We start from the raw sequence: 21,902 nt of genomic DNA on the forward strand, positions 1-21,902 counted from the left end.
TTATCACTGCACTTTAATTCTTTAGAGTGAAAAGAAATTCCTAGTTTTCTTTGAAAGAACTATGAAACATGTCAGTATGGTATTTATAATGACAACACAACTGATACTTCAGCATTGTTTGGATAAAGATGTTCTCAAAGATACAAAAACAGTGTGACAACAATTCTAAACGTTAATCTCAAGACAACTAAATAGGGACATATATGCAGAGCAATCAGTGTTCTAAGCTTTTCTTACACATTCAAAATAACTTGAAAAAATAATTTTCAGTGTTTGCAACAATATCTAATTTCCTGCCTTCTGCCTAACACTCATGTCCAAAAATAGTTCTTAAAGATGCATTTTTCAAGTCTACTAAAACTGTGTATATTTAAATTTGAAAAATGGGCATATATATGAATCATTATGTATTATACTATTTAACAGACTATATATTTATCAATATTAAAGCTAAAGGAGGACCAGAAAAGCTTATATAATCCAAATTCCAACACTGATATAAGTAATTTTGTCTCCCTACTTCCCTTCCAGGAAGGTGTTCTGAAAGCACTCCATGTTCTTACAGCCTCGTGCAAGTAACTGCAGTGAGCACAGATTTGAGCAGTCCAACTGCTACTATAATGGAGTATAACACAGAATCTAAGCACAACATTGTTTCTGAAAACTTACCCATTGCAACTCCTTTACTAAATCCTGTATCTATATTTTAGTTTGTTGCTCAAAATGGTCAGCCAATCTAATGGAATCTAACTCCAAGCAAGAGATTCCAAAGGCTTGGCTATATACATGCAAGCATGGCAAACCCATCAGTTTGGGCAGGTCAAAAGTCCAGGAGCTTTAGCTGTGCCTGTGATTTAATGACTTTCTCTTTTATCTGTTCAACAGGCTCCTGACAGTCGTCACACTTGCTATAAAATGAAGATACTGAAGTGTACTTTGGGTGTCCTGCTGTTCCTGCTGCTGTCTATCGGGAGCTGTACGGAACAATCCACGCCGAGTAAGACTCCCCAGCAGAGGCAGCCTCGTTCAGCAGACGGGGGAGAGGAAGGGAAGAAATGTGGTTACACCTTCCTGGTCCCAGAACAAAAAATCACAGGGCCAATCTGCGTGAACACGAATGGCCCGGGCACTGGGAACAGGAAAGATGAAGTGACCAGGATGGACATCGAGAACCTGAAGGATGTGCTGTCCAAACAGAAGCGGGAGATTGACATTTTGCAGTTGGTGGTGGATGTGGACGGAAACATCGTGAACGAAGTCAAACTGCTGAGGAAAGAAAGTCGGAACATGAACTCGCGCGTGACCCAACTGTACATGCAACTGCTGCACGAGATAATTCGGAAGCGCGACAACTCGCTCGAGCTTTCCCAGCTGGAAAACAAAGTCCTTAATGTTACAACAGAAATGCTGAAGATGGCAACAAAATACAAGGAGCTTGAAGTAAAATACGCAGTGCTAACTGACCTGGTAAACAACCAGTCTGTGACTATCTCGCTGCTGGAGGAGCAGTGCCTGAGGATCTTCTCGCGCCAGGACCCGCACGGGTCCCCGCCCCTCGTGCAGGTGGTGCCGCAGCACATTCCCAACAGCCAGCCCTACGCTCCCGTGCTGCTAGGAGGCAATGAGATCCAGAGGGACCCGGGCTACCCCCGGGACAGAGATGTACGGCCGCCACCTGACCCTGCCACTTCTCCTACAAAGAGTCCTTTCAGACTACCACCTCTGGCTTTGATTAACGAGGGTGAGTTAGTTACCTGTCACTTTGTATCTAACCTGAGATGGCTTCACTTCTGAGGGAAACTGTCCTGACCCTAGAAACAGAAGGAAGAATTGAAAGTACCTGGTGCAGCTCACTCTTGTTCCTGATTTTCTCTCCCCCTTCTACCTCCCAGGGAAAGCTTTAGTTTGCCAAACGGTCTAAATCTATCCAAGATGAATTTGTTGAAATGTCCAATACTCAGAAATTCAATCTGAAAAATACTCACCTTCAAGTCACAAAGTGTTGGGGGTTCTCTCTGCAGCTGGATTTGAGTTACAAAAATATGAAAGTTTAGTATTAGCATAAAATTTCTAGTATTTACCCAGTTCTTTGATGATGCCTGCTAGCTACATGTTACAGTAGCTGGCAAGAGTGAATAAGAGGAGCTAATTAATCATAAACAAATTACTTAAATTCCAAGTTTTTGCCCTTAATACTTACATTTGTCAGAAAAAAACTCTACTAGAAAAATTGTCATCCTTCTATACTGGCCTGCTTTTAAATGAACATCTAAACCCATCAACACAGCCATGCAATGAGTCTCTTAAGTATTTAGTTGAAATATTCAAGAGTGGTAAGTTTGAAAGGATAAATGAACCAAGGCTGCATCCAATTAGAGGCACTCAGCAGTGAAAATTTAAGATCAGTAACTACATTCCCAGTAACCTGTTGTCAGTACAAGATGGCAAACTAAAACCATAAATACTATGAAAATACATTCACGGGACTGTGTCCCACCTTCACGTGCTACACTCTTTAAGTCATTAGATAAATTCATGCATCACTAGGAATCAAAATTAGTGACAAGACAATTAACTAACTTTGAGCTGCCCTGAACTCCATCAGGTTTCTCACTTTATTGAAATGTTGACAGAATTGCTATTTAAAAGAAATTCAGTTTTTCCTCAGACATCTCTTTGAGTACTTGCTGTTGCCTTCTGTTAGCATATCAAAATATTTTGGTGGGGGGTTTTGGGTTTAGGGGGCTCTTTTGTTTTTGTTTCTTTCAAATTGCCCTTAGTCATAGCTGAAAGTTAAACTTGGTTCCTAAGATGAAGCCAAACATTCATTTATGACTGTTCTGCAGCATCACACCCAACAAGCTGCTGATGTGAAGAACAACTATTTTTATTCAAAGTCTGCAGAAAATTCAGGCATGAGCCCAAGCAAAATGCCAGATGTCATGCGAATTTCAGTGGCACATCATGACAGAAAGGAAACAGTTCATATCAAAGCACTGTGCTGTCTGGTTCAGACAGCACAAATATAATTCTAAAAAAACCACGACTTCCTGCTTCCCAGCAAACTCTTGCTTCCAAGTTCTGTTCTAAACGCATGTTTTTCCTCAATACACGCCTGCTGCACATACAGAATGAGGCAACAGCACGAAGCATTACCCTCTAAATTATCTACCCTCATGTTCACTGACCCCTCTACCCAAGAAGTTCAGACTTTGAATCCATTTTTTAGAAGAGAACACTAAGAAATTTTAGGAAGCTTATTGTAACATTATTCACCTTCCTTCAATACTAGAGTCTTGAGTTGGAAGTCTAAGTGTTCCTTGCAGTGCTTGGGAAAGGAGAATTGAGAACTGCTACAGCTGGTAGAGCATCAGTAATCACAGCCAGAACTTGGACATTCCAACACAATGCCTAGCCACTATCCCTGATTTTTAAAATTACAGTAAACAGATTTCACGGTGCACAGAATCAAAACTATGTCACAGAAGAAACTTCTTTACGGTTAAAAGATAAAGATTTTTTATAATGTCTAAAGATGTCAAAACAGATCAATGAAAACCAGACAGTTCCAATTAGAAATAGACCTGCTAAAGACTGATGCCAGAATAAATACCTGGACCTCCTCACAAATACCTGCATGCAGCAGATGGGTCAGAAAGGTCAAGGTGCATCTGAATATTTTAAGTGAGAGTAAAATGCAAAATATACGGGAACAAAAAGATGAAGTTCTGTTTTCTGAGTATGATGGTTATTTTGTACAAAAAAATTGCTCTAAAAATTGAGGAAGGTTAATGTACCTGTGAGTTGTAGTTGCCACAATTACCCTTAATATTTGGGAAAATAACAACCAGTGACCACCAAAATTACTGCCACTGTTTTTGCAAAAAGTAGTTTCAAATTAGTTAAGTACTTGAAAATTAGACACACCCTGTTCCATATAATAATTTCTAGTACCTCTTGGTTAATAACAGCTTTTTTTCAATATATGTCCAATTTTATTTTGGACTTTTCCTCTACTAATGCCCCCAAAAACCCTCTCCACAAAGCTTCCACAAGCACAACTTCTGTATCATCCACTCAAGATAACATTTGGCATCTCAAAATGAGATTCAGCCATCAAGTTATCAAGCTTTCAACTTAAAATATTTAATCTCTTTCCTTCTGTACTTCACTTAATTTAGCACAGAATGTGATCCGCACTAAATCATACATCTAAGCCACAATTTTGGAAGTGAAATATTTAACAGATCATCTTCTTAGAGCATTTCTGACTTATCACTGTCTCGGTGACTTAGTGTACACAGACTGTTACAAAAGACTAGATATACATGAGATACTTATTCCCTACATAAAGATGGCAAGACTGTAAGATTTTAAACAGAAAATCATGCTTTTTCATCAGTCAGGCCTCCACCCACAGAAGCACTGTGAAGAATCTCTCAGTTTCACAAACCTCAGTATTTCCACTGAACAAGATCAGTTCTTATAATGTGAACTTGAAATAATTCTAGAATTTACTTCAGTAAAAAGTTTCAAGGCTATACACCAAAAATACGGGCTATGTTGGATTTCTTTACATTCAGAGCACAACATTCTGTTTTGGTTCTCTACCACAACATTAATTTATGCTAATACATGCAGACAAAGCTGAGTATCAAAGCAGATCAGTTGCATCCTGTGAAGTTAAAGCCAGCTGAACTCCAGAAGTGATCCAAGTATTACATAAATAGACTGTTACAATTCTGTCTGCCTTAAAAACTATTTAAAATGGCCCCAAACATCTGTTTGGGTCTCTCATGGAAAAATGAGTGTTAAGTCCTCCTCCAAAGACAATCATGTGGCATAATACCCAGATAACAGCACATCTAATTAAGTGAACATTAAGAATAGCTTAATATTACAAAACATAGGGCTTATTTGTTTATGCTTTTCCTAAAGCAGTAAGTCTTTTACAAAAATACTTTTGGAACAACATCCCTGTTCAGTTATAAAGCACCCAAATTTACTTCAGGCAGTTCAAGGAATGGGAACGAGACTCAGATTAGTCCAGGAAATTCTCTCTCCCCTGGACAAACTCCACAATATTCACAATCTACACGGGAATTTTAATTGTGAACAAGAGGGAAAAAAAGCACTTTCACACCAAAGCTACGGGATGTATTTTCTAAGGTGCCACTGCTTGCACTGGAAGAATGACAAAGCCATCCCAATTCTTACAGTGACGCAATAGCTCAGTGTCTGTGACATTCCCATCACAGCCACAAGCTCTAAGTACTCCTCATTAGATACACAAGCTTCATGCACTCTTACTATGCTTTACGGATTTCTTGCTAATTACTTACTTGTCCAACTGGCAACTACTACCTGAGAATCTAAGAAAAGTGTGATTTTCAGCTTGCTTTTGTCACACAAGTTTAATTGGCAGTGAAGGTCCCTTTCCCTCAGCCTCTACTTTTGTTTAAAGAATAACCTCAACAAATGTCTTTGGTATGTCTTCCATGCTGTCTTGCACATGAGCTGTTTCTGTGACTGATGGGGTCTCTCCAAATTTCCAAGGATATTCGAGAAAATAAACCCTAGAAAGGAGAGGGAAGCTGTAGCTGATTTATTTACAGATGTGCTGAGTTTTCAAATACATTTAAGGCATCTACCACTAACTAGGCATCAGAACACACTTTGCTTTTCATTAGTAAATTACCAGTTTCCCCAAACCAACTGAAGTAATGACATGCAAGCAATTTTTTTTTAAAGGCAGAAAATGAGAAAATTACCAAAAATTGAAAAGCAAACTAAGCAAGGTTTTCAGAGACATGTAAGCTGCATCCTTCTCAGACAATTACCAGATGGTCTTCTCTAAGTATTATTTATAAAACTCCTATTCACATGGACTAAAATAGAGCTTTCAAGAAGCACTCACAACAGCAACAGCAATTTTGTGCAACAAAATGTGAGAACAAATATGTGAGTTCTTTCAGCAGCTCAGAAATTCCTTCTCCATTGCTTGCTTATTTCCTTCATCAGTATCCATCTACACATATCCCACCAGGATGACACATGAAACTTAAAAAGATTCCTATCCACAGTTAACAGCCTAATCTTCAAACTGGGTAAGTACATAATAGCAGAAAATTATGCAGCGTAAGAATTCTCTCTGACTAAATTCCACGTCTGACTCTGACAGTAAATATTTATTACAGCAGTTCTCAAACTATTTATATATTCAGAAAAAGTGAGGTTTGGTTGGGTATCCTGGGTTTGTTTTGGTTTTTACTTCCACCAGTTTCAAACTGGTGCACCAGAAAATGAAGGAAATTGATGTCTGCTTTTTGTAAAAAAGAAAATAATTACTGAAAAAAGAAAAAATCATAATGTTCTTCGGTATCAAAAGCCAGAGTATAAATCTTAGCCACAGCAGATTAAAAAATCAGGTGTTGGTAACCAAAATCTATAATTTGTTTAGAAAATGAATTTTTTGTTCAAAAATATATTGAGAGAAGATACTGACATGTTTACTTATATATACACTTAATCTCAGACAGTAACTTTTTGCACTGTTTTCTATGGTAGGTTTATACCTTGATTGAATAAGTGACTTTCCATTACCATTTCCAATATTTCCAAAATATTCCTGGACAATGGGCACTGCAGAGCCAAGCTTGAAGGCTTACAATATTTCTTTTCCAAAAGGTCCATTCAAAGACTGCCAACAAGCCAGGGAAGCTGGGCACGCCAACAGCGGCATTTACATGATCAAACCCAAAAACAGCAACGAGCCAATGCAGCTCTGGTGTGAGAACAGCCTGGACCCTGGAGGATGGGCAGTTATCCAGAAGAGGACAGATGGATCTGTCAACTTTTTCAGGAACTGGGACAGTTACAAGGTAAATTCTAGAATGCAGAAAATCAGTGGGCAAAGAAAGGTAATTGAGAAGAGTGATCATCCCCCAGAGGTGAACATATTTCAGTGGGAACGTTTTATTTCCCTGAATGCACAGTTAACTTTGTATGAACCAACCTGGCTGAAACACCCTGGGTTTGTAATGCACAACACAACTGGGAGACATGTTATTCTAGACAGGGGCTGGGAAGTAATTTATTACAAAATTCTAACTGAACACATGATTTTTATTAACACACTGATAACTACAGTGAGTACTTGTAAAGCTTCATTTGTCTCTCTTATGAATAAGCCAATGAAATTATTCATTTAAACACACTAATAGATTTGCTGGACTGGGGGCTCAATAATAATCCTAATAATGAAATAAAGGAAGTAATTTCCATCCATTAATTTAGGCTAGAAATCTAAGGATGTTAGGCTGATGAAAGGAAACACATTGCTGTGTGTTACTGAGATATTATGCACTAGCAGGCAGAATGTCTAAGATGACAAGAGGATGCTGCTTTGGAATAATTACATGGTAAACAGGAAACTTAAAGATCACTTGATTGGGGTAATAATGATAATAGCAATAGTAATAATATATAATATATAGGACACAAATTAATGTGAGGATTTTTGCTTTTTGCATTCTTGGAGTTTTGTGATTCAAATATTAATCCTTAGATCAATAACAACTAAAACAATTATTCAATAATCAAACAAAAAACAAATTATTATGCAAATTATTCAATTATCTTTACTTCTCAGAGCAGGACATAGTTGGTTTTGGAGTTGAGAAATGTTTTAAGGCAGTTATGGAGTGCCTTACAAAGCAATCATAAACATTCTGAATCTAATGCAACACCAAACATTAACAGCACTGCTTTACTTGAGGAAAGCAGACAGCAGATAGAAGTATTATTTCATAGCTACTATACAGGTAGTCTGTGATTTGAAAGAAAAGATGTCTTTATATTTCATTGCTAAAAAATTCTGTAAAGAAAACAGAAGAGTAGTGTGATTAAACTCACAGTAAAAAGCAACACCAGTTGCAATCCAGAAGCAACAAGAAGTTATTTGCCTTGAGCATTGAGACTGTTGATCCATAAATACCTTTTTCAACCTGGAATTATAACCTAAAATTCCATTATTACAAAACCCCTTAGCTTTGTCAAGAAATACTGTTTCAGTTCCCTTATTCTCCCTCCCTTTATCTTAAAAAGAGGACAGCAAGAACAGAGCTACTGCCAGCACCAGTAGTGGTGGCAAAACATCTCATGCAGCTTAGCATTCCCAGTGCAGCAAAATAAAGCACTTAAATGCATGGGCTGAAGTAATTCAGACATTTAAAAAGGCTTTCAGCACCCAAGTTCCACTGGTTTATCACACTCCTGCTGATGAGTGTTTTAACAAACACAGAAAACTAAGCTAACGGCACCCTCCGATCTTCTTTTGCGCAGAAAGGATTTGGGAACATCGATGGAGAATACTGGCTGGGACTGGAGAACATGTACCTGCTCACCAATCAGGATAATTACAGACTCTTGATTGAGCTGGAGGACTGGAGCAACAAGAAGGTCTATGCAGAATACAGCAGCTTCCGCCTGGAGCCCGAGAGTGAATTCTATCGGCTGCGCCTGGGCACGTACCAAGGCAACGCCGGGGACTCCATGATATGGCACAACGGAAAGCAATTCACAACACTGGACAGGGACAGGGACATGTATTCAGGTAAGCCAAGCAGTGTGTCTGAAAAGTCAGTAATGTATATACCACGAGTGACACCACGTCAAAAATACAGCATAGGACAAAAAAAGTACACCAATTCTGGTAAAAAAACTCTATTGGAAGAAGCTTCAAATCAATGATGATAAAAACCACCTTGGCAGGTCCCCCTTTGAGCCCCTACACTGTCAGAAATTCAAAACCTATTACTCTTACTGACAACAATCTGCAGCAATTTTCTGTTTAGCTCATCACTTACATGTGACTGCAATCAGAGTATCTGTCCAGCTGATCTCTGAGCAGTGCTGCTGCCACAGAATCACCAGGAACTAAAGCCTTTGAAGAGCATGGAGGGAGCTGCAAGCATGCAGAAGTTTAGCTGTGTACCATTACTTAAGGAAGGGGCACATCACTTGTTTTTTGCACTCCTTAAAGCTCCCTTTTTCTCGCTTCCAGCAGATTTTCCCTTGCAGTAACAAGAAGGTTGGGGAGTGCTTTTTCTCAGCTGTCAATAACCATAAAGCTGGACAAATCCTGCAAACTCTTAAGACAAGCCTGTAACAGTAAAAACACAAGTTACAAGCAACTCTTTGTGGAACCGTGGCCCCGCGTGCTGCGCGGGGCTGTATCAACTCACATTGCTTCCACTCAAGTATTTCTAAACAGCACATAATCCGAGTTCCTTGGGTGTTAGCTCATGGACAAGCAGTGCTGGCAGGCTGAGAAGAGTTCTCTCCTTCATTTTCTGCTGTCACATTAAAGATCATGTCAATAACCACCCCTCCAGCAATGGTTGCTGTTACAACAGAATTTATAATTCAGCAAGAACAGCAAGATGTGACCACAACAGGCTATGAAGTACTTCCAAGCTGCCTCTGAGAATAAGGCACAATATGAAACCATTCAGTAAATCTCTCTTTCTACTGCCTAAAGTTGAAGCTCTCCCATGTCCTTCTGTTCCACAGGAAACTGTGCTCACTTCCACAAGGGCGGCTGGTGGTACAACGCGTGTGCCCACTCCAACCTCAACGGGGTCTGGTACCGAGGGGGTCACTACAGGAGCAAGTACCAGGATGGAATATTTTGGGCTGAGTACCGGGGGGGTTCCTACTCCTTGAAAGCAGTTCAGATGATGATCAGACCTATAGACTGAGGAGAAAAAATCCCACAGTGCTCCTACATAAAATTCTCAGTGTTTGAGCTCCAGAAAAATAAAGTATTACTTTTTAATCATTATTTTGCACAATTTGCCCCTGCAAAAAGCAGGTCTCCAGTTTTCCTGCCTTCTTCCCCCTCTCCTTTATTAGGACCCTTCTCTACTGTGACAGACAGGTGTTTTTTAAACACACATTCACAAAAGCAGATGTTTGTGCTTGCAAAGCGTATTTATCATTTTTTCAAGATCAACATGCTTGATGTAAACAGTCAAAACTGGTAAAAGGTTCCAGATCTTTGACAAGATATAAGCTTTTCCAGTTCAAAAAGCTTATGCTTTTTCAGGTTAGCTCAACTCTTAAATGTAAATATGTGAAATGACATTGTCTTGCTTTAATGTGAAAATTGATTAGTTATTTAACAATTTATTTAAAAATTGTGGTATTACTTTCAATGAAAAATCTGACTTCACATTACTGTTTGATATATACTCCAAGAACCGACATAAAAAAATGGAGACATTTTAGCTTTGCCAGCAGAGAAAGATTTTTGCAACAAGTAATTATTTCAAAATGAAGAGGCAAATTTAACACAAAATTTCTTAGGGAATTCTCTCCACTGCTAAGATCTGCAAGTCCTACCTTCTGTAAAAATTTAGGCAAAACGTTCCCTGCATAAGAAAATTAATTGTATGAAATTATTGATAAACTTGAGACAATCAAATTACTTGGTATTTTTTTTTTACTTTCAGCCTCCATATTCAAGCTTTCTAATTAAACTTTGAACTCAAATGGCAAAACTGAAAGTCCTGGTATTAAAATCATGACTTGACACTTCCCTGCTCCAATTAGGAGTAGTGAGGGCTGACCAAGCACTCACACACAGTTATCAAGATAAGTCTCTGAATATTAGAACTTTTCCTCCAACACACCTTTCTGCTCCCATAGCAAAACAAAGGCTGGAAATCAGCTCTGAGAGTGTTCTCCCTGACATCCCAAACTGGGGCTGCTCTTATGAAACATTTCCCTTCCCTTGCACCTATACAACTTTCAACACTATCTATACTAAATTTTAGCTTCCAGATACCAGATTTCTACTGGAATTGATATGTAACTTAAGAAATTAATTAGAAAATACTTTCCCAACATTTAACAAAAGCTATACCACACACTAACTCAAAACAAGGTATTTCCAAAATAAGATACAACCAAACATCCACTTTAGGTACCAGAATCTCTGAACTAAAGCTTTCTTTCTGTTAATAAAATTATTTAAAAACTGCACTTATAGCCACACAGGTTGCCTAATTTAATTTTATATTATGTAAAACTGAATATACTGTTCTGAATTGTAACCAATGTGTTTGTTTAGCGACTCATACGCGCTTTCAGGATTTTAAGGAACTTTGTCCCTATTTAAAGTAAGAAACCACAATAGCTAAAAGAATAATCTAGTATTATTGTTATGTTCAATTAGTCAATATCAATTAATATGCAAAGCCTTGTAATGCAATTCAGAGGAGAAAAACCAGCATCTTACTTTCAGAACACACTTTCTGGAGCAGACATAAAGCTTCATTGATAATGTATGGGTGCAAAGCTTGTAGTTAAATCTTTGGTCAGGATCAAAGCAAACCAGTTCCACCAATATTTAATTGGGGCTGGCAGCAGTGGGGAATCAGTCCCAGCATATTCTATTTCCAAATTCCAATAATTTTAACTGACACAAATGTTTATGATTACAATTCTGAAACTGTTCTTCATATAAGGAATATTTGTTTGTTACAAAAATCATACAGACCTCATGGACTGAGTGTCCTGCAAAACATTTTTTTAATCGCAAATGCTTAAAATTCACACTCTCTATAGTCTGTCCTTTTCTCTATGATAGCAGGATAGAAGAGCAGTTCAGGTAAACTTAAAAAAAAGGAAAATGCACTCCAAAACATTCCTTTAATGATCACTTCTGACTGCTTTTAGTTCATTCAACCGGCAGATTTCCTCTCCTTGGCAGAGAGCGTATTTTACCCCAAGAATCTCTTGCCTGCTACTAAAACAGTGTTTGTTTATTCAGTGCACTCAGTGAAAGGTGTACTTTGCAGAAACCCCAAAGTAAAATTAGCTTGCACTCAGCCTTTTAATTAAATCTTATATACTAGACATTTGAAAAATGAGCCTTCCCCAATTTAAAGCTGCAGGATGACGTTAACTAAACATTACAAAATCCACCCAGAAACCTCGGACTGTACAAATGCTGTGCTCTGAAGAGTTAATTTGGTTGCCAATTTAAGATTATGAGGAAGGAAAGCATAGCATGTCTTTTTCAGGTTGGTTCTTACTATGTACAATAATTCACTTTCAAATGCTTGTAACTCTACCTATTGTAGCTTTTGGGCTGAATTTTCTAAGCAGGGTGAATGACTTTAAAAGTTCATTGTTTTCTCTCACACTTTTTCTTTTGAAAGATTTTCAAGAGAGGCTGTAGCATCCCTCAGGCTTCTTGCCCTGGGCATTCAGAAGCAGTCTGTTGGGGAAGGATAAACCCTTCACCATTCCTCTATCATCAGTCCAAATTTAACCAGGCAGACCTCAAGAAAGTTCAAAACTTGTACGAAATCTGAAACATGGTTTTCACATCTATTTCCAAAATCTACTGCAAGCACCATCACTGAAGCAGCTGAATATTCCTCAGATGAATAATTAATAACCTGTTTCAGCTTTTCTCTTTCTGGATATCACTTCTCAGAGACAGCTATAAGAAAAATATCTCACAAGGTAGTACTGCTTAGTTAAATAAAAATCTTACTTCTCAAGATATGGCTCAGTTGTTTCATTGTGCAATCTCAAATGGATCAGAACTCTGGAATAAGACTCCCTCGGAGATCAGGGTTTTATTCTAAGGCGAAATATAACATCACATACACAGCTCCCATTTTTTCTGTCTGCTTCAAGTTGCGTGGGTGATGCAACACTGATGGCATATCCCATACTGTGTATCAAGGGCCTGGTGGTGAACACCTTTATTGGTGTGGCACAGCTTTTCACACTCACATTTAAGTAGTTGAGTCCACACTAATGATGTGCTGCTTTCACCTGCATTTCTAGAATCACATCACAATCATTGCTGCAAGGAGCTGAGAAACATTTTTATTCCCCCTCCCACCCCGCAGTTAAATGTGGAAGCACATCATTATCTTGTCCACAGAGGGTGAGCTATGGAAATAAGACAACAATCTGCATTTCTGTGGCTCTGCTCCTATTGCAAAACCTACACCAAGAAAGCCTTTCTCCTATAACACCAAGATGGCCATGAAAAAAAATCTATACCCACATCTGGTATTTGGCTGCACAAGGGTGAAACATTCATCCTTGAAATTGCAGCTGAAATTCCTTTATATGCTCACTTTCCCTATGACCTTCCAAACAGAGGTCTCCACAACCAGTGCCAGTGTTTCTCTAGAGTGGATTTGCAATGCCAAATTTAATTGTGTGGCAAGTCTGATGATCTACAAAGAGCATTTTGTGTGAGCCTGGCAGCTGCTGGCTCTCCCCACCAAGAGTGAAGAAGCCCCCACTCCTCTTTTCACCATGAGAGGGAATGGTCTTCCTGAGGAATCCCCTTCCCTGTACATGCCATGATCACCATTTTCATCTGCAGACTTCTAGGTAGGCTTTCCTACACATTTTAAACCAGGAGCAGCATTACTCCTTTACAGAATCTTATAGCAGAAGTATTCCTTTTAGAAATTGTAACCTGTAACTGATAAGGTTAAAACATTAAGTTAAATTTAAGTTACTTCTGTTCCAAATGACTCTCATTAGTAAAAATGCCTTGGGAAGGAAATTGAAGAAATAACAAATCTACTCAGGTCTTAACAGAGATTAAAGCTTTTATCAAATGAGAAAACTTGGACTCAACTATCAATCCTTCAAAGTGGATCCAGATTTATCATGACTGTATGTTCAAGGCAATTTTTTTTTGCAACTTTTTTAAACTGCACAGAATTAATTTTAGAAGGAATGCACCAATGAGAATTCACTATTCCTTTGGAGAATTAAAAAATGTTTGAGGACATTCCTTATGTCACTAGTAAGAATTGGTATCACATTAATCCAGGCCACAACACATGCATTAACTACAGCAGGTCACAGTAAAGAGGATTGCTTTCTAAAGAGAAAAGAATTATATATTTAATAAAACTTAAAAACTGTTTCCCAATATTTGGCTTGGGATTTTTGCAACTAGCAAGAAAACAATTTGATGCTGGCTTCATGTTTCAAAAATCATGGCATACAGTTAAAAAGCATCAGTGTAAGAAGCATTTCAGAACTATATACCAAGTCTCTATATTGTTCATGTACACAAAATGGGAAAGCTCCATGGTTCATCACATTACATAATGCTAAGCTTCCTTTCTGTGCCTTTTAATTCAGGCCCTGAATGACAAACACTACAGGGCATTAAAATCTGGTCCCCCACAGTGAAGCATTTTTTCTATTTCTGTAGCAGCATGCAAAATTCAGCCAATTAATCCTGCAAAAGTTAACAGCCCTGTAGAGTAAAGGAAGTATCAAAATTCAGGAACAGAGATTACAGTTTAATAGGCCTTAACGACCACAAGAGCTCATCTTGAATCAGGTGTAAGAGCAACTTACTATCTGCAGAAAAACAAAGAATTGGATACACAGTTCCTTAATTTTGTGTGACTATCAACATCTCAGGAAACAAAAGCTACATGAAAAACAGCATACTTGCCATTTTAATGTCTGTTTAGTTTAAGTAATACTAAATAGGCTTGACAACAAAACAAACACATATTAAATGCATTTATCTAGTTTTTTAGATACACAGGAATAAAATTTACTAATAATTATTCCATAAGGCGGAGTCAGTTATAAAAACCTAGTTTCTCTTGTCACATTGGTGCATCTTAAATGCAGCTGTATCTCCAGATTTTACCATGTTCCAAACCCTAAGATCTATTTTCATTTCTCTCAGAGGCTTGTGATTTATAGCTTCTCATAAATGAAAGGCCATCATTACTAGAACAGTCAAGTATTTAGTATTTAGGAGGACTGGCAGGCATAACAATGGAAGTACTTCTCCAGAAGTCATTGTAACTGTACAACATATAGCAAAATAGTTTCCTAGAAAACTGATGCTGGATGTAAAACCTGCAGTGTTTGTGAGCTTTAAGAGATTTTTTCTTTCTGAGGTTCTGTCCTGCCACATACAGAGAGTCCAGATTCACCTCAGGTTGTAGATTCTCCACTGAAGCACTCACAGTTTCCTGAATGCTTAAAAAATGGAGTTTAGCTTGTGTAATTACTGGTGAAATAGGCTACAGCTTACCTAAGTAGGGAATACAAGGAGTCATCTTCAAGCTGCTGATATAGTCTCTAAGCCTTTTGTAATTATCTTCTTTACTCATAACATATTCCAGCTTGTCAAAGGTGGCTTTATCCTTCCGACTCAGTAACTAGACAAAGAAAAAATAAGGCAAAACCAGATGAGTTTAGCTTTGATCATTATTATTTCCTCTTTTACCCTTACAAGCACAGGCTTTTACTTCGCACCGTTGTTGCTCTAATTGGTGTGCTGGTTTTTCTGTTTGTTTTTTTTTTTTTTTCAACTACTTCAAAATTGCATCCTTTTCTCCTTGAAGAGGAGCACTTGGAAAGTTTACAAAGAAAAGCAACAATTCTGGGTATTAAACTTAAAAATACTTCTAAAAATTAAGCAGGTAAAAATGCTGGTATCCTGGAGGATCTTCTAAAACAAAATAAGTTATCAAAAAGTGAATCTACCTAACACACAAACACTTCATGTGCTGTCCACATCAGCAGATTTATGCCAACAACATTTTCACTCTCATTATCTGTAAGTGGGTTGGCTTGGGATGGGATGGAGTCAGTTATCTTCACATTGGCTAGCATTGGCTATATCATGGATTTGAGTAAGCATTTTATCTATGTTTTTTTACAGAAGGCTCGTGGACTTGTATTCATCTGCCAAACAGCGATTTTACTGGCTCTTAAATACTACAGAAATGTCCACTTTGAACAGAAAACTTAAAAGTCATGGTTCTCCTTCATTATCCATTTCTCCTGTCTCCAATTCCTTCATTAGATACAATTAACAGCAACCAGGCTTTCCTTGTAAGATGGGGAAAGTAAGTTATTTTCCAAACATCTTGCTGAATTGCTGCTGCAAGACTGCCTCAAAATCTTCAACTCAAAGTCAGAATTTAACAAAGTGTGCAAGATCTTCCCACCAAACATTTTGGCAGGAGATTCAGCGTTCCAAGTCTCAGTCACAATTTTTCCCCTACAACGCAATTACAAGGGTCAGATCACTGAATTTCTACTCCCTTTTCACTTCAGTTAAAAATCAACCTAGGTGAGCCTGACAGAAGTGAAGTCTCCCTTCTGCAAATTCACTGTTGAAATTATTTTTACTTCCATTTTCTATATCCAGCTTTTCACAAGGACATACAAAATAAACACTGGTTTTCAGGAGAAAGCCACTAGTCGAAAGCAAATTGTCTCCCATCACTGAAATTCCAGCAATTTATCTGCATCTTTAATTCAGGTTTGGTACCAATACTCAAATGAACAGCCTCTCCATTCACTAAAACTGCAGACTCTTCCAGAAGTAAGCAACAGACTGACACAACTCCTTTCCAACCACCCAAACATCACATTCATCTTTCAAAGTTCACCTTCTCAAAGTTGTTTTATCAGCCTGGATCAGCTTGCGTCTAATAATATCCAAAAACATTCTGCTGTCATTTCATGTCTGGAAGGTTTTTATAGTGCTGCAGACTGAAAACTAAGACAAGACTAAGAGATATAATAATGGCCTGATTTCAAACTTGAATGAAACAAACTGCATTTTCCTCAAAACATGCTGATTTGCACACTCTAATTCAAGTCTGATGTATCTTTTCAGGCTCTTTGGACCATCTCGTAACAAGCTGATGCTGCATGACTTCCCCTGGTGCTCCTAGGCCAATTCATGCCATGCTTCCACCTCCTGCATTCAGGGACGACAGTCCAGAGAAGCCAAGCACATTAGAAGTGTTTCTGTTGGGGCCAAGTAAGGACCTATTTCTTAGTCCTTCCGTTTTTGAGCTGCTTCTTTTTTAAAATAATGTTTCTTCTGTCTCTTGGATGAAAAGAACAGTAAAGAGCTGTACATACGCAGAGACAATAAAAGCTAAGGCTGACAGTTTATAGCAGCAGGGAAGGATTTGGAGCCTTCTAAATTGCTCTTGGCTTCCTAGCTACAGTGTGCCAGCACTGAATACAACCTTCTTGAAATGCCAGCAAAAAGAGATGAGGTCTCAGGATGCTGGCTCACCCCACTTCACACGTTTAATGATTATTTGCTTTATTGCCTAAACCCTCACTGGTCATCTAGAATTCCTATACATTAAATAGAGAGAAGCTGAATATTCTATTCTGTGAACTTTCTTGGAAAGGCTCACAATTCTTCTCAAGTTTTGAATGGGGCAAATCACACACACGTTAAAAGCAGCACTTATTCTCCAGAGTTCAGAGTGCGTGCAGGCAATGAGCGAGACAAATTTCAGACAAATTCAGACATACCGTCAGAAGACATGCATTTCATCTTTTTTAGGAACATTAGATTACCAAGCAAGTATTTAATGACTCCTTTCAACTCTAGATTCCAACCATTTAAGGTGGCTTTTTTTTTTTTTTTAGGAAATGAATATACTTGCAGCTATTTTCCTGACTTTATAAATGGAGTTGACTGAGGGTTGCTACAAACCATCTCAGAAATGGAGAAGAAATTCTTCCTTATGGAAGGTTTTGCAGGGTTCCTGTGTAACTTACCCAAATGTCTTTGTGACTCAAATAAAGGTTTGGTGTGCCTTTTCTTGCTTACAATATACAGAAAGCCAAAGGCTTAGAATTATCTTCAGAAATTTATAAGCTGAACTTCCAAGAGAAGGACAACTAAATCAGTTTGCAGTACACATTGCTGGGAGCTACCCTGCAACCTGAATTTGGAAAGGCTTATGTAAGATGATGAAAAGCACAGACTTGCTTGGGATTCTATGAGGAATCAAACACCTGCAGAAATGTGGGAGAAGGTACCTGGAATTTCAGAGGCTGGAAGACAGATGAACTTTAAAGACTGATACAATATGTCAAGAGCACACAAATAAACCTTGCAAGTGCAAACTAGTACATATGCAAGTATCAAAAGAAACTGGGGAGTCCCAGTTTTGAATGGCATCATCATGGTAGCAATTAATGTCATTATTATTCATATATGGTAACAGTTACATTTAATTTGAGCTGTGTACAAAAAGAGATTTAAAAATCAACTCTGCCTCAAAGTTACATAAGACTGTTGAGGCATCAATTCCTCAACTTAAAATCTGAAAACCAGAAGTTCTCCTCAAGATCATTTTGAAGTGTTAATTTCACTAAGATTTCCTCAGAGAGATTTTTGGTATTTGGAAGCAATGTCTAACTCAATTTTGCATTTGCAAAATGTGACCAGAATTCTAGATGAGCGTCTTGGCAGAAGTGAATTATACTCAATTTTGGGAATATTTATCAACTGAACAACATCTTCATGCAGTTATCCAACAAATACGCCTTTTGCAACATCCAAGGATACACTGATGTGTGTTCAATGAAAGCTTTCACCTTTTTTTAGTCACCTACTTATATGCATCCCTGGCACAGGAGCATCTCAATCCCCTCACTTTTTCTGTCACACTGGATGCCGCATTCATCTGGAACAGCTGAGAAACTACACAATATATGGCTGAATAAGGACTGTTTTCTAAGCTCTAATGTGTCAATGAACAAAAGTAATTCCTAATATTCTTCTTATTGAGGATACAATGATAAACAATATTAAAACCTGTCAAAAAACAGATGACAAAAATCATTCCAAATAATACTGTCCTTTCATAACTGTACAAAGGCAGAATGAGTTGTTACCATGAAATGATGATGAAAAGTGCTAGAGTTAGTTATCAGTCAGAGAAACAACAAATCTCTTTATGGAAACAGAATAGAGTTTTTGAACATCTGCTCTCCATAGCGAAGAAAAAAAAAAAAAAGGAAAAAATTCCAACAGCATAAACCCCTAAATGATTAAAGTATGACCTGCTTTGGCATTCAGAATTTTCCAGCAACTAAATACAAAATAGCTTCTGGCCACATGAGAAGCCTCTGCATTTAGCAGAATCTGAAGGGAACTATTTTTCAGAGGAAAATATTTCTACAGCAGAATGGAAAGAAAAAAATTAAGAGGAAACCGTAGACTTCAGAGGAACTAGAAGCACTATATACACAGAAGAACAAAGTTAAAGCTCTCTGTAGCAACTGCTCCATCCTTGAAAACAAGCTTCAAAATGCTGTATTTACCTGAGAACAAATTAACCCCACTCCCTTGTCCTGCTGCTCACTTACCGCCCACGTCTTGGTCAGCCTGAAGATCGGAGCACTCTGGAGGCCCGACACCACTGCCATGAGAGCATGGAGGTTATTCAGCTCATATAGTTTCTGAGGACAAAAACAGAGAGAAAAATAATAATAATAAACAACATTCCAAGTGGTGTCAATAATGAATACAGAATAAATAACAATATAAAGATGCAGACACCTCGCACGATCTAAAATGAAGTTAGAGTGAACTGCTGCGGACACAGACCACTTTCATGGCACCTCCTAATTTTTCATTACTACATCTCTATGGTTTTAGATTAGATTAACTAGCTGTTTCACAGCCCATAGAGAACCCTTAAAATATCTATATATACACATATCTTGGGGAATATATTAGAAGTGCCAGAAATTTTCTGACGTTCAAACCCAACAAATTCCTTTCATAGCATTCAACAGTATTTTAAAACAACATACCAGAAAGGACAACCCAATGGTGAATGATGTAATCATGTCCGTACCTGAAGTTTATGCAACTACCATGGCTACATCAAAGCACCTAAAAAAATATCTTAGCAGGATGAAATGAAGGAGGTAAATTTCAAAAGCCACGTACCTGGAGTACCCCTCTCACTGAAAGGCCATTTCTGGGGTATGACAACTAACTAGTAGAAAGCAACAACCCAATCAAAATTGAACGGCAAAAACATTAGGGTAAACATTTCCTTAAAAACTCTCTACAAAGCACTGTGTTAAGTGCATTTGGAATTTCCCTCCGTTTTCTTTTTCCTTTCCCTCTGTCTCAAAAACTATCCACTGCCTTGGCCAAGTAACTACTGGTACTACTGTCATGAAAGCTTAAAATAATCTGGAGGAGAATGCTCTTCCTGAAGCTCTTCTGCAACATCAATTTTCTGATAACCGTGAGCTCTCAGAGATCCAAACTACATTCATTTTTGGTGCAGTGCACCCAAATTGAAGTTCTACCCCTAACAGAGAGACTTTGCTGAGGAGAAATGATACTCAATTACAGTACTGCAAATCTTGTTTAATCCATTTGAAATATTCACCAAGGTAGGTTAGGATTCCAGCAAGAAAAAATAAGGAACCCTTCCTATTAAAAAAAATGGTGGCAATCCCTTTATCCTATTTGAAACTCAGCTTACTTCTTGCTTAGGAAGCCTTTTGAGAGGCAAAAGGAATACTGACTAAATGCTGAACATCAAAGGAGAGCCTCTCTTTGGAAGGATGAAAGCCAAAACCAAGGATGGTTTTCTGGCTAACAGTTTTGGAACAGGGCAAATTATTATCTCTCCACTTAACACACTTGCCAGGAAACTTACAGCTTTTTATGGGAGAAACTCCTCCCAAATACTAGTCAGAAATGGCACTTTTAATGGCACCCCAGTAGCATTTCCAGTTTGGTTGCTCAGACCCCCATGATTCCAGCATGTCCTGCTGCAGAAATTTGGATAGTGGAAGTTTGCCCTCACCTTCTGCTGAAGTGTTTCCCTCTCCTCCTCCTCTTTTGGGGGGATTCTTTAGTAACCAAGTGCAAAGGGTGATCAGTACTTTGTGGGGAAAAGTGGAAGGGGCTGGATGTTTGTCATACACCACAGTCCTCTTATCCTTCCAAGTAGTCCTGCTTAAGTTTGTCCCTCTACTTACACAATAAACCCTTTTCCTCACACACACATCCCAAGCAAGGTAATAAAGTTCACTGACCCAAAAGACAATGTAGCTGATCAGAAATGAAAAGAAGGGCTTTCCCAGCTGCTGCCAGCAGTGAAACAGAAGTCATCATCAACCAGGAAGTCTGGGAACTTCAGAGGAATGCAGCTGTTAGGTCTAATTACTTCATGCATTAAGCACTGTAGATAAGATACCACTTAAGGACTGCCAGCTATACAACAGGTTGCCAGCACAAGGAATCCACTGCAGAGTGCATTTACAGCTTCTCTAAGGAAAAGGTAATTAATGTGACCTCTGGCACCAAGCTCCTTTGACAATAGCTCTGGATAACAGAAACTCTTTCCAACAGCCCCCACCGCAGTAACTTCACTTCAGCAGCCATATGTAAGCAAAGCCAAGGTAACAAGCTCAGAGCTAAATGAACTGATATAAAAAACACCCCATACAGAGCTTCTTGCTTTTTGTAACTGTGATTTTTGCAGCTGACAGGTAAGCAAAACTAAATTATCTGATTGTTAGAGCACATAATTGCCTCCACTGCCAGCAGCATTCCAGACACTGCAGCCTGCAGGGCACTGGCGAGGTCAGGCATGTTCAGGGTGCTGTACCCAAAGCTGAGCCTACAACACCCAGCACTGGCCAGTCTCATCCCAGTATGAACCAGACCTGAGCTCACCTGGCTTCCCACATCTGTTCTGCACTATGGCCACACAGAGCTAAACCTCCCTCTCCTATAGAGGGACATGGATCATGAATCCCATTCTTTTATGTTTGCATTTCAAACAAAAACACAAGAATTTACTTTTAAAAATACAGGAGATGAAGATACATTAATTCACCAGATATCAAAGGATGTTTAAGAGAGATCATTAACACTTCATGACCACAGCATGATCACTGAGCAAAGCCTGCGGAATCAAAAATCAGCTCTTGCTTTGCCCAAAGCTGAAAGTCAAATCCTACAGGAGTAAAATATTGCTTCAATAGAAAGGGCTTGTCAAGACAGGGAATGCACT

General features: G+C 38.4%; 2 protein-coding genes across 5 annotated transcripts in view; one reads left to right on the plus strand and one right to left on the minus strand.

Annotated features, from left to right (window-relative positions):
* RALGPS2 (Ral GEF with PH domain and SH3 binding motif 2) overlaps positions 1-21,902 on the minus strand; it is a 108,486-nt gene that overhangs the window by 40,086 nt on the left and 46,498 nt on the right. For all 4 annotated transcript variants that reach the window (XM_062497866.1, XM_062497865.1, XM_062497863.1 and 1 more), the window contains 2 exons: positions 19,222-19,314; positions 15,116-15,242 (listed from right to left, as the gene is read on the minus strand). In XM_062497866.1, the coding sequence (XP_062353850.1) occupies positions 15,116-15,242; positions 19,222-19,314 (220 nt within the window). The remainder of the gene's footprint in view (positions 1-15,115; positions 15,243-19,221; positions 19,315-21,902) is intronic.
* ANGPTL1 (angiopoietin like 1) lies at positions 874-9,761 on the plus strand. Its single transcript, XM_062497661.1, has 4 exons — positions 874-1,741; positions 6,688-6,881; positions 8,344-8,614; positions 9,574-9,761. Exons 1-4 carry the CDS (start codon positions 916-918, stop codon positions 9,759-9,761), a joined length of 1,479 nt encoding a protein of 492 aa, XP_062353645.1. The 5' UTR covers positions 874-915.

Source organism: Cinclus cinclus, chromosome 8, assembly GCF_963662255.1.
Source record: "Cinclus cinclus chromosome 8, bCinCin1.1, whole genome shotgun sequence".
In the NCBI taxonomy this organism is placed as follows: Eukaryota; Metazoa; Chordata; class Aves; order Passeriformes; family Cinclidae; genus Cinclus; species Cinclus cinclus.

What these genes read in the sequence shown, in the direction of transcription:
- ANGPTL1 (XM_062497661.1), top strand. Translation starts at nt 916, where the DNA reads ATGAAGATACTGAAGTGTACTTTGGGTGTCCTGCTGTTCCTGCTGCTG. An exon ending in TCTGGCTTTGATTAACGAGG is followed by an intron (nt 1,742 to 6,687) that starts GTGAGTTAGTTA and finishes CTTTTCCAAAAG; the next exon opens with GTCCATTCAAAGACTGCCAA. An exon ending in GGAACTGGGACAGTTACAAG is followed by an intron (nt 6,882 to 8,343) that starts GTAAATTCTAGA and finishes TCTTTTGCGCAG; the next exon opens with AAAGGATTTGGGAACATCGA.